The sequence below is a fragment of the Pocillopora verrucosa genome, chromosome 1 (assembly GCF_036669915.1).
Source record: "Pocillopora verrucosa isolate sample1 chromosome 1, ASM3666991v2, whole genome shotgun sequence".
NCBI classification, from domain to species: domain Eukaryota; kingdom Metazoa; phylum Cnidaria; class Anthozoa; order Scleractinia; family Pocilloporidae; genus Pocillopora; species Pocillopora verrucosa.
The window spans coordinates 2,834,929-2,848,269 of NC_089312.1; the positions used below are offsets into that span (position 1 = coordinate 2,834,929).

General features: G+C 38.0%; 1 protein-coding gene and 1 pseudogene across 1 annotated transcript; one reads left to right on the top strand and one right to left on the bottom strand.

Annotated features, from left to right (window-relative positions):
- Positions 1–753: 753 nt before the first annotated feature.
- LOC131794121 (adenosine receptor A2b-like) lies at positions 754–3,533 on the bottom strand. The gene is made up of 2 exons (XM_059111638.2): positions 2,646–3,533; positions 754–1,899 (listed from the first exon to the last, which is right to left on the bottom strand). Exons 1-2 carry the CDS (start codon positions 3,436–3,438, stop codon positions 1,535–1,537), a joined length of 1,158 nt encoding a protein of 385 aa, XP_058967621.2. The 5' UTR covers positions 3,439–3,533; the 3' UTR covers positions 754–1,534.
- Positions 3,534–11,845: 8,312 nt separating this feature from the next.
- Positions 11,846–12,633, top strand: LOC131794124 (uncharacterized; annotated as a pseudogene).
- The last annotated feature ends 708 nt before the right edge of the window (positions 12,634–13,341 follow it).

Below are 13,341 nucleotides of genomic sequence, written 5' to 3' on the forward strand. Positions count from 1 at the left end.
TGAGAAGCTATGAGTCCCAAATTGAAAGGGGAATAATTCTCCAGCGGTCTACCGAACTCACACCACGCAAAGTTGGTAACTTCAAATTTTTGTTTTACCAAAGACGGCCAGGAAATCTGAAAAGTTTAAGAACACACGTGCTGGACCATTGTTCTACTCAATACTGTTTTCATTCGCCACGATCTTATTGCCTCTCCCGTCTCTCTTTCCTCGAGATCTCTCAACGTCTTTGGTTTTCAAATAATTTTACTATAACCCATTAGAGATAATTCAGTGAGATTTTTACAAAATATAATCACATTTTTATTTCCGCTCTTGTGGCGATAATAAACAGTGTTTTAACGACCTTAGATATCTACACTTCTCATTTTCCCCTTGAATTGAGAATGACGTGAAGCAACGTCGAAACTTTGTCAAAATTTTTTTCCAAACAGTTTTTAGAATATTTGGTATATTTTAATTTACAGCGTTGAACTTTGCATCCAGTGTTTCTCCAAATCTTCTCTAGGAAAAGTGTAGTGAAAGACTAATCAAATGCGACTCGATGTTATTTTACAGTTGGGAAGTATACCCATGGAGACAAAATCATTCTCTTAATAAATTTTTTATTACTTTAAATACTTTCACTCGTCATTTTTACACTTGACTTGATAATGACATGAAGCGACGTCGAAATGTCATCAAAATATTTTACAAACAGTCTTTGGAAGACTTTAGGCAATTTAATAATGTTCTATTGTTGAACTTCACAATTGAATATTTGCAATATTTGAAAGTATCAATCCCTATAGAAAGGTTGTCAAAGGCAGGAATTAAAATAACATCCCACATTGCATATGGAGACATTACTCGATGCAAGAACGCACCAAATAATTATTTCTCTCTTGCTAGAAAGCGGAAGAAAAATAAAGTTCACTTTTGTTAGAAGATGTCCTGTTTCCACGCGAGAAACATGTGAAGCTGGTATTCAAAGTATCAAAACATTTTCAATCAAGGAGGCACAAAACCGACACACTTTTATCGTTCGTGGGATCAATAAGAAAATATTTCCATTTGCTCCTTCGAAAATGGATTCTTACGAATTTCCAACCACAATTAAACAAATCAAAGACTTTTTCCGAGAAAATTAAATATGTTTCGATAGCAACATCAAAGCCTTTAAAAAATTTTCCTCAGGGAAGAGTCGTCTTTATCGCTTGGGGAGGTGAGGGATTTTTTTGGGCGGAGGAATATCATGGTTCTCAGAAGGAAAGGGAAGGGAGGTCAGTCGTCGCCAATAGAGTATAAAGGAAGACTATAGAAAATTGACTGCCAATGAAATGCCAATGAGGGGGGGACCGGATAATAGGAACTTTACGGAACCCTATAGGGCGAGCAGGTAAATTGTATCGTGATACAAATAAAATCCCACGACCCCCTCCCCTTAAGCGATAAAAATGACAGGTCAGTTTATCTATGACTGTGTTTGATTTTTGTTTAACCTTTGTCGCTGCATTCACCAAATAAAATCTCAGTCTGAAAAAAAGGCCATGTTCTACAAGTTCCTTGTACAACACGCACTTGGGTGGAAGTTCTGCGATGCTATTTCTGATTGCGTGGCAGAGATCGTTGAGGTGACTGTGTGCCGCACAGGGGACTTTTTTATCCTAGTTACACGACAGCTTGAGAGGCACCTGGTTCGAGTGAGGCAGAGAAAACTTTTGGCCAATCTCTTGTAAGTGGTTTTGAACTCTTGATTCAGCCAACCATAGATGAGCGGATTCAATGCGGAGTTGGAGTAAACAAGGCATGTCACAAAAGCGGCGTAAAGATAAGGAACAGCTTCTTGTTTGAAAGTTGTTGAAAGAATGCTGACGAAGAATGGAATCCAACACAGGTAAAACACACCAACGACAATCGCTACAAATTAAAAAAAAATGTAGGTTAGATAAGACTGTGGAACAGATTTTCATGATAGCTCATTGATGCGAAATGTCAAAAGGTAATCTCGCTTACCCGCCGACCCGCCGAAGAAGCAGCGGAGAGTTACTGTGCACTGTGATCTTTTGTAATCAATTTAGAGCGCTTTTCGATTGAGTGTCGTTTAACCAAAACCAAAGAAAATCAGGAGGAAGGAAAATACCTTTAAAGTAAATACCTCAAAGTAAAATCAAGCAAATTACCTAAAGCGTAGGAAAACGCCGGCGATCAACTCGTAATTGCTTTTAGCCTTGCATCTGATTGGTCGAGAGAATGGTGCAAGTTTTCTACGCCAATCACGGAGCGAAGGAAAGCAAAATCACAGCAATCTCGGATTACTTTCGACATTATATGGACAATTGTTTTATAAAGAACATTTTCCATTCCAGTTGACAAACGTAACCTTATTTATGACGATAACTTTCCAGGTCCCGTCGAAAAATCCACCGTGAAAAACAACAGAATTAACTCTACATTTAATTCTTCAACTATCGCGGGCTATCGTGCAATGATTACTTCGATAAAATTAGGCAATTTCCCGTCGTTTTTGTTTCCACTTCTTCTGAAGGGTCAAGGGGATTAACTTGGTTTGATTTTACGAAACTCTATCGAAATGCACCCCAAAAAACTCGTAGATTTACGAGAAAAAAAGGAAAATTCATAAAATACAGATTTTTGCACCTTACCTATAGTCTTAGCGGCTTTTGATTCTCGTGCGAAACGAATCGGTCTTGGAGAGTTCATCGGTCCTCCATTATATGTTGAAAGTTCCTCTATGTACATCCTTAGTGAAGTAATCCGTCGCGCCTGACTGCGTGCCAGAAGAAAGATCTTTAAGTATGCCGTGGTTATGAGTACAGTCGGTGTTGCGCAAATGAAGGCAAAGTAAAGCCCCATGTAGCTTTCTTCCAAGATGTCAGAGAAGCAACATGGGCGTCCAAGGTGTTGAGTTTTCACCGATTTTGTACCGACGCCTGACAACGGCAAAAAAGCAACTGTGAATGCAGTCAGCCATACCATGACTATTCCAAAACACACCTTTGGAACCGTCATAAAGCTGTTGTATCTCAGAGTGTAGGATATCGCCAGACATCTATCAAATGCGACGGTAACAAGATTCATCAGACATGCACTCAACACGAAGAGAGTTAGGGAAATTGTCATGTCACACCACATGAATTTTCTCGCCCGATGAAGAGACATCAGCTCTACGATTTTGACTGGAAGTAGGAATAGCCCTACCATTAGGTCGGCGACTGATAGGGATAATATCAGAATGCATTCTGGGCTTCGTAAGCGAGAGTTGGAACGAATGGACACAAGAACCAATAGGTTTCCTGCGATTATTACGATAGCCAATAAGATGAATACCACAATGATGATGGTAATGTGAGGGCTAAGAATCAATGACACTCTCTCATTGGCTGGGTATAAGTTTGTTCCACTTGTTTTGTTCGCTATTGAGAAGTTAAATTCCATATTTAAGGAGTCTCTTCTGATTCAGCGCAGCGCCCCGCGTTGCGTCATAGAGTGTCATGTGGGGAATAATGCAATAATTTTTCAAGAAAAAGCAAATGAACGGTCAGGGATCCTCTGGAAAATCGAAATCCATTAGCTGTACACCTGAAAAATTCAAAAACAAGAGAGTAGGAATTAGAAACAAAAGCTAGTTTTTGATGACATGGGCAGAAATCAAGAGACTATATCTCTCGCTGAAATGTGATGAAAATTTTCTTTAAAAAACTACAACCATGGTAAATTATGCTAAAACTAAAATTTACAAGATAGTGTGGCAAATTTAGAAATTAAATTTTTATCTAGATTTAAATATGTATTCGTCTTTCGGAAATTGTTAGAGCAACCATTCCAAATCGCGCATAAAGAGACTTGCCAGGTGGTAAATTTACCCCGAGGCGGAAAGTACCGAAAACAGGCTCGTTTGTTCTGTTCATTTTGCCGCAGGTGGGACTTCGTGTTAATTGGGCGCCATCGCATCGTTTTTTGTTTCCTTTTTGGCAGTTCTTTGTAGATAAACAGCAATTGAAAATAATGTACTTTTACTAGTACATGAAAGCTTATACATCATGGATATCATGCTGAGAGGACAGATCCATACAAACTGACATCAGCGATTTAAATAACATTCAGTTTATGCTCGAGGGCTGTCTTTTTTTTTTTTCAAAAAACCTTTAAGATCTCAAAGCTTCAAGATCTCAACAATTAAGATCTCGACGAATTTGAATGCTTTAAGGGCAAAGATAACGAAATATATGCGAAAATATATAGGAAAAATATTTGCAGTTTTTTTTTCTCCTTTGCGATTGAGGCAGTATCCTCGTGCGGAAAAAAACAAAATGACTTCAGAAAAAAGGCTGACCCTTTGCTTTTCCCTTAAGTACCGAAAAGTAAAACAGCATTTTTTCTTTTGTACAAATTTAATTTGATAGTAATATGGGCAAAATGCTGGAGAGCGAAAGCGCTTGGAATTTACTTACTAATAATTCAATTTTACATGCACATTATAAAAATTTACTCCTACTACATGGAGAGAAGGAAGGAAACAGTTACTAATATAAAGTTAATATCACTATAGACAAAATATACTGACTGGAAAAGAACGTATGTCTTTGCCGATCTGAACGCCTTGCTTCAACCATGAACTTCATACACCCCCAAGTAAAACAAGAAAATATTAGATATTTGGACAAAAAGTTTAAAAACGACTAAAGACGTGTTATTTATGATGCATCGAAACGAAGAAATTTAACGGATGCATGTTTCAGCGTGTAGCTCACGTGCCAGTAACTGAATGCCGTGGATCCTAAAAATTTATAGATTGCTTTCAAAAAATAATGTTCTTTTTTATTACCGTGAGACAAAATACCGCGATTTCTGTTGGCACCTTACTTACATTTGTATGAACTCCTTTCACAGCCAGAGGTAAGCAAAGAAAAAAAAAGATCGCGAAAAGGAAAACAAAAGTGTTTCAAAAGGTGTTTTACTTACCATCGTTTCGCACTGTTTCAACTTCCCACAGTGTTAGCTTGTTGTTTACGCCTCACGTGAGGAAATGTCAAATGCGACGTGTGCCGCCCCCTCGCACGCCCCTCGTGCGACATCGTCTGAGCTTGCATTAATAAAGCGGGCTTCCATTTGCTTTTTATCCTGTCGGCGAACATCTAAAAAGTGTTTTAAATTTAATGACACTCAGGAAGAGGGGGAGGAGGTTTTATATTGAAGAGATCGGGCAGATTGCAATTTTAAGGATAGAAATAATTGATCCTGACACACATTTTGCCAACTGAGTATTACAAGATGAAGAATTGAAGAGAATGATTAAATCTACTATAGTCGCTACGGACCAAGGTTTTCCCTACATTTACACACAAATTGTTTTAAAAGAGCTTATTCATACGGCTTAAAGATTATTTTATCTTTATCTAAGACCATTGGACATCCATTAGTGAAAAACCGTGTCAAACCATACAAACTGTTCATTGAAAAAAATTAATATAAGTACGTTACATCGAGAACTTCTAGTTCACTTTAATGCTTTAGAGCTTCAGTTATCCGAAAACATTAAATTGAAATATTTATACCCAGAAGCAGGAAATTTTGAGGCGTAAGCACTTGAATGAAAAAAATATTATATCTTCCCTGATCCGGTTGAGTTTGTTTGCAAGGTAGCTCGACATAAGCGGTTTTATTTTGTTCCGGAAATTTAAAAGGATGTGCAGATTAATTTCGAAAGCGACCATCATCAGTTTATCCGAGCAAACAATATTTCCGTCTCTCATCTTTTTTTTTTTTTTTTTCTTTTTTTTTTTTTGGCTCGATTCCGAGAAATAAATTAAAATAGGCTACGAGATTGACAGAAAATTTGAAAAAATTTCATTAGCGATTTCCTTTTTTTTTTTTTCGCTTCGATTCAATGAGGTTCACCCGTGACCTCTTTAATTCTTAACCGTACTGAAGGGATATATATGTACAGTTGGCATTTGCCAAAAATAGAAAAATTTGCTGCGAGAAAATATTTTTATTACTCTCCAAGAAATTTCTTGTTGGTTTATTAGTCAGCATTTACGCGAGGGACATGCCACATAAACTTGTTTTACTGCATTTTATCTTAAAGATCTGATATCTTCCTCGAAAACACCACCACGGGGGTCAAAAATAAGGCACATATATCTAGTTAATCTACTCTAACGTGTGTAAGTGCGTTATTTGGTTTTTGTAAAGACAAGTAAACAACCTGAAAGAGGTGATTGCCCTCTATTCTTTAGGAGGACGACAGCAAAATCGGTTCACAGAAAATAGATTGAAGACTATAAATAAACAAAAGCAGAACTGAATTCGTGAATCTAACTCAGCCGTTCGAGTGGGCTTTTTCATCAGCGTCATACGAAACTAAATTCTGATATGCCTCTTCATCATGAGTTATCACTCGGAAAATGGAACTGAAATACACGGTAACAAACAAGCTCTCTTCAGTTCTTGGATGCAGGACAGGGCTGCCTTGCAAGCAATGACTCCCTGCAAGGATATGTTTATTATTATTTGTAAGTGCACTTTATACCGGAAAAAGAAAGCAAAGTTGAATGTTAAAAGTTGAAAGGTGGAAAAGACCTCCATTACGTAAACCGGATGGACAGACGAATATTATCTTTCAAAAAATTTTCCTTTTCGTGTATGCAACAAATGCAATGAAATCAGAAAGCAGGTTTAGGTTGTTGTCTTTTTTGTTGGGAAAGTTTTTTAGGCTGAGGAAGGTTTTCAAGGAGAATTTTTCTTTTTCTTTCTTCCATCGCAAAAAGGTCATGTAATCTTTTATCAATCATCTTAAATTATTTCATTTACTCGCCTTGACACTTGGCAAAGATACTTACATTAATTCATTTACTCGTCTTGAGACTTGGCAAAGATCAAAGTTCAAGTTTCTTTTCTTTCCCGTACGCAATACATTTTGTCGCGCTTTATTTCAAGTTTTCAGTTGCAACTTCAGAGAGAAAAAATATTTTGCATGCTAATGAACGACGGCAAGCTCAGACATAAAACAGCTAAAGTTTTAAAACATCTACATGGCGACGCCTGGTGCGGGTCAGAAGAGATTGGCAATGTCAAGAGAAAAAAGTATAGCTCTCCCTTCCAAACACAGCTGTTCTGGGTTTTTTTCGGAACATAGGTTATATCAGAAATATTGCAGCTTATTATCCAACTGCACAAAGTAGAGTCAGAAGCCCAATTCAACTGCACGAGGTAAAGTCAGGAGCCTTTGCATAAGTAATGAATATGGTAGAGTACAAATAACACGCGTATCAAGTGCAGAAATCACGCGATATTTGGGAAGCTTGTTATTTTGTTCTTTGAAAATTAAACCAGTCGGTTACGCGTGCTAAGCTTATCAGTCTACTTCGCCTTTCTCGCCTCATGAAAAAATGCTCATAAAATTTAACAGGTGGACCATAAATAACTAATTAGACGTTTTGGTGTGTAGTATCGCTGAGTATTTTTACTCACTGGGTATTTTTACACACCAAAACGTCAAAATAAGATATATTTATGTAAAAAGGGCTAATATTTGGTAGATGTGAGTTGCATCAGACAAGATATACAAAGGAAAAAAACATATTTTTAGGCAATTTATTCAAACAAATAAAAGGCCATGAAGAAGTGTAAAGAAATATTTTAATCTTGAACATCCTCGTTCCCCTCTGACGTCACGTCTTTCTCATCTCCAGACCCCGTGGCACTGCTCGTGTTCTCTTCCTCAGATGGTGGGGTTTTCCCACTTCTTTGGCACGGGCATGGTTCGGGACAGGGATCCGGACAGCTGCCTTGATAAGGAGCCTGGAAACGAATATATTCAGTTAAAAAAAAATTTCAAATTTAGTGTCGAAAGTTATTCAGGATTGCTTAGTTTTGTAACACTAAGGGATGTGATAAGTGCAGAACATTCGTGCCACCCTCTCAACCAATCAAAAAGCGAAACTAACACCAATCGTGTTGCTTCATGAAATTGCTGACGCTTGAAAACGTTTCTTTTCAAGTTTTTCGACTGTGGACATTTTTTTAAATCTAAAAGGTTTTTTATACGGAAATCGTTAGAATGATACATATAAACTATTTAGTATTCGCGTGGTTTAACATTTTTTGAATAATGAAATCCGTTTGAATACTGAACATCAATAAAGAACAAAAAACTGTAGTACCACCTCTTTTTGTATGAGTTTGCAAGCATGTATTGCCAAGGAAAACGAAGGCATTCTATTGTGGTATGCTGGAAAGCTGCCATCCCTTTGGAAATTCTTTTTTAACAGGCCTCTCCAACGGTTGCCCCTTAGAGCGTCTTAAGAGCTCAAAGACTGTCTCATTTTAGTTTTTTTCGGTTAGCTTATCATGAGGTTTTACTAACCGTATATGTGGTTGCGTAGGGATCGTATGGATAATAGATGGGCGCACGTGCAGGGGTTGGCAATGGAGCTGGAGCAGGAACCGCAGGGACTGGCGCAGGGACTGGCGCAGAATTAACTACATGGGCTGGATAATAGGGATTGTAGTACTGTTGCCCAGGCTGACACGGACAGGGAGAATAACAGGGGCTTGGGCACCTAAAATAAGCATCTCTGTAAGCGAGATGCCAACCAATTCTTGTGTCTGTGAATGGTGAACTAACAGGGGGAGGGTGAGGAGCAGGCGGTGCGTTACTCTTAGCTTCTGCGCAGTTCAGATTGTGGTATTCCACATTAGCGTCGTGAAGATCTTTCTCAGTTCCTGAATGAAAATTGTATGGGGAGATCTAAATAGATATCAAAGAGTATATAGACGTTTTTGTCATTTCAACACACGTAATTACTGTAGGTCCAGTTGCGAATCCTGATCTGGGTTAATCCTTTAACGCCCACGATCTGGTTTTCAACTCCCTCCTCTAGCTTCTGCACATTTCCCTTTAAATGAGTTACAAGGATTTGGTGTTAGATCAAGATAACAACTTCTGCCTGATGAGTTTTAGTATTCTCATTACCTGTTTGCTGGGTGATGTATGAATTCTATTGGGAGAAGTTACAAGTTAATCAATTTTATGGTTTAATTAGCAGGCAGGGCTCTTAGTCAACACCAGCTTCACCTTGGGAGTATTTCATCCTAGTTTCGTACCCAGACCCTTCATGGCCGAGCAGTTACAGTTACACGGTAGGATCTGGTTATGAGATTACTTTCTTCCTCGTAGAAATGTGAAAGGACAACGGTGACTGGTCGTGGAAACCCTAGAAACTTATATAGATGGGGAAGGGGAGGTAGGTGCCGTTATTTTGGCTACAATTTAGAAGGAATCTGCTAGTGGAGCAGAAACCGGGAAAAACTGCAACAACAATGGGTCAATTGATGGGTGCGTTTAACACAATCTTTACAGCGCACAAACTTATGAAAAATCAACTGAAGAATACGATATTCTATGCGTTTACCTGGTATCATCATTCCATTGTCATAGACACACCAACACTTAGAGCGAGAATAAGCCTCACATTGATACTCCCTGTAACTACCGTCCAGGTTACAAACCGGTTTAGTCCAGTCAGGCTGGTTTATCCTGCGCCGCATTTCACAATCAGATTCCGGTCGTGGGTAACAAGGAATGTGATAACCATCACAACCGGCCGGGTAATAACTCACATACTGACGGCGATGGCCTAGGTGATTTATTGGGGTGCCTGATATGAAGGAAAGAAACAGCATCGTTATTTGACAATTATTCACCCAGGCGAAGGTGAATATCTACCATTTTTATCAACAATGAGGTAAATAATTGTATTATAGCATAGCACAAAGGAACCAAAAAATTAGTCTATTTCTGTCAATATATCTACAAATGGCTAGAAATCCAACTTTTGAAGCGCAATTTTGACTGTTCGGCTGCTCACAAGAGGATAGTGCTTCCTAATCTCTTTCAATCAACACGCACAAAAACACTGCCAGGATTTGATTAAATTTCTTACTACAAAGTTTTATCAAGAAAGTACAGTAAGTCTATCTACCTCTAAGTTGAAATTTAAATGATGAATTTTACATCAATATAAATACATGTAAATCTTCCGTAAAATGCAAAGAGTCAATCATTCTCTGGTGAAAACCTGCAACGTAACACGTGATGATACGGTTATTTGAACTTGAACATTTTGTGAAATAAATTTTATCTGATATTTCACTCAGCTAATCAACTGTTTCACTGGAATAATCAAACAAGAGTAACTTTCAACCGAAAGTCTTCGGAATTAACGGATTTGTTATATCACATCTCAAAAATATTTATAATCTTTTTATTATATTGTTGTCTGTTGAAATATACCGACAGTAAAAAAATTGTGACGACATAATCATGATCGGAAAGTGCGTTAATAATTCTCAGCCTTTTTTATCACATCAAATTGGCCCCTGAATGAATTTTGATTTGCCTTTTGCCTGCCTTAAGGATCTCTAGGTCGAGAGGGAAGCGGACCGTCTCTCTTGCGATACTGTCAGCTATGTCAGATATACCACGCTTTCTTGACTCAAATTAATTGGTTCAGCCGTCCGAAACTTACCCAAAACTCCATAAAAGATTAGAGAAAGTAAAATGGCTGTCAGTTCCATTCGAATTCCTCGAGCTCTCAAGTGTATAACCAAGTAAAAACACAGGCAATTTTTTTTTTAAAATAAAACGCGCCTGTCACAATTTTGTACCCGCCCAGGTCATTTCAAACACCTATAGGCCAATAGTGGTCAGCGTTTGTTTGCGCGGTCCTAAATTTGACGCTTTGTACCCTCAGCTTTTTGGAAAATCTGACAGATTAAACTGGTACACCAGCAAATTTGATCACCTTCTGGTTTGACATACTTTTAATCTCAATTCTCTCAATTCCATGGATTTGACCGCTCTTCGACTTAAGATTTTCGCCCTCGGAATTATTTTTTGTTAAATTCATTTATAATAAAGTTCGGATGAAACGCGCACTGTCATTGGTTAAAAGAGCATGCCCTATCATAGTACAAAACATAGAGCTGAGCTAAAGCTGCCACGCCATCTGCCAAATTGTACTATGTCTGACCTTTTCCGGGCCTTCTTTCTAGCTTTTTTCGTTAATCGAAAGTAAAATTTCGAAACAAGCGAGCCGGCAATTAGCAACAGAAGAACCAAACAAAGATTTATAAATATACTAAGCGCTATATATCGTGAGCAGAGACGAAAATCCTCATACAGATAACGAATCGGATTGTCCGAGTTTTGACGGTTTTCGCGCCCATTTAGATTGCAAGATTACAAACGTACTCAAGAAGTGGAGAAAAACACTCGACTACGAATATTAACATGAGCAGGTCACAAAAAAACCTCTACATTTCAGACTTGTGACTATTTCTACACCATCATCGGGCATCTTGCTCTGCAATTAACAGTGGCCCAGTCCTAAGTGAGGATTAGTCACATTAAATTTTTTAAAAGCTGTGTATGACAAAGTCAATCAATTGTCAATTAATCTACAATAGATTTCAGCAGACACATATCTAAGTTTTATCTTTTCTATTGTGATTACTTTTCTCAGGATATAGAGTTGCCCCTCGCACCATTAATAGATATGGTGCTGCCCTTAGAAGGGACTATCCAAGTAGCTTGGAGAAAAAGTGAAAGCATCACTCATTACATAAAACTGGGAACTGATTAGTTGTACTAGAGGAATAGTCAGTTTTCTGTTTACCTGAAGATCTTATAAGACCAAAATAATTTGAACTAAAACTCTTCTTTACATTCCAAGTGTTTCAAGCTACTTCTTCTTGATGACTTCCACAACATCTAAACCATGCAGATGCCAGAAAGCAACCTAAAACTGTCAGTTACAACTCACATGACCTCATCGTTATGGATATTCAGGACTCCATTCAAGCCCTAAAGTTACCCAAGAACAGGGACATGATTCACCGTTCCCCTAATGTACTTATTGATGGAAGTACTACTAAAGCTTGCATGGGTGGCATTTCAGAAGAAAGCATTAATATAACTGCCAAGAAGATAAAAAATGGCACTCTTCAAACTTGGAAGCTCCATGGAGATACCTCCAAGCATTTTGAGTCTATCACAACTTAGCACATGAAGTGCTCTGCAAACTAGGCACTTGCCTCTTAATAAATGAGCTTGAAAATCCGATTAAGTTTATGGAAGACTATAAGCTTGCTATCAACCATACCATAGAAAGTACTGAACTAAACCTGTTAACCTACATGAAAAAAATGTCCTTCCCTGTCCTGAAGACTGGCCCACTCAGCACTTTATAAAGAAACTAATTGCCCAGCAAAGCAACATCCATTGATCCCAGAACAAAGCCCTTCCCATGTGAACTTTAATGCTGTGGAGGATATAACCTCAGTGTAACACTTCATTTTCATTTTTTCAAGAGTTTACAACAAAGTTTTTAAAAGTGTGCTTCCTCTCAAACCCAAGCCTTTCCGATCAAACTTAATAATTATTGGAGTCCTGTGTGGTTTGTTACTCGTTAGAGATAAAATTCTACAAAAATTCAAATTATGCTAAGACATTGAGTATGTCTGCCTGCTGCACATCTTAGAGGAAATACTTCCATTAGACTTTTTCAGTATGGCATGGTATTGAGATCTGGAAAGCTTTAGGATTATTATTCCCTTATGTTTTGATTTTTTATACTATTCATCATCTGGAACCATCATCACTATGGCTATCTGCACTTTCAATGTTAAATGAACTGTGTCACCAAAGAAACTACTTCCCTGACCACTATAACTTTAAAACAAAATGGCTGACACTACTGACCGAAATAAAGGTTGAAATTTGGCACACACTGCTGCAGTTTCACCAAACAGATTACTACAGGGCTGAACAGATCTGAGAAACAGCTATTGGCATGGCTTCTTCATAATGAAATTACATCGGCCGCCCTTCGAGAGAACAACTAAGAGCTTGCTCTGATATCTTTTCCGAGGCGTTGAGTGGAAGGCCACATCAGTCACTCAGCCGAGTTTTACGACGCTGTCATACCGAGCAATCTTCGTATTCCGGTAAATTCGGCTGTCATTCATCTATAAAACACACGCTTGAACAGTTTGTTTTCTAATTAAAAAAAAAATGTGAAAAAAACTCGCGTGTTTTTGAGCCACAATTCGGCCGAATTTCACGGAACATTTCACCTTCAAATTGTGTAGTAGAGACTAAAAGGCTGCAGACGAAAGAATTAAGTTCGACTTGCTGAACTATTAAGTTTGTAAACTATTGCAGAATGTGATGGTTTTTTAAATTTGATGGTTTGACATTATTGACAGCTTTAGTCTTGTACAGCCAATTAGATTATTTAAACTATTCTAACAGAGATTGTGACTGGCTTATTG

What these genes read in the sequence shown, in the direction of transcription:
- LOC131794121 (XM_059111638.2), bottom strand. Translation starts at nt 3,438, where the DNA reads ATGGAATTTAACTTCTCAATAGCGAACAAAACAAGTGGAACAAACTTA. An exon ending in AAAAGCCGCTAAGACTATAG is followed by an intron (nt 1,900 to 2,645) that starts GTAAGGTGCAAA and finishes TTTAATTTGTAG; the next exon opens with CGATTGTCGTTGGTGTGTTT.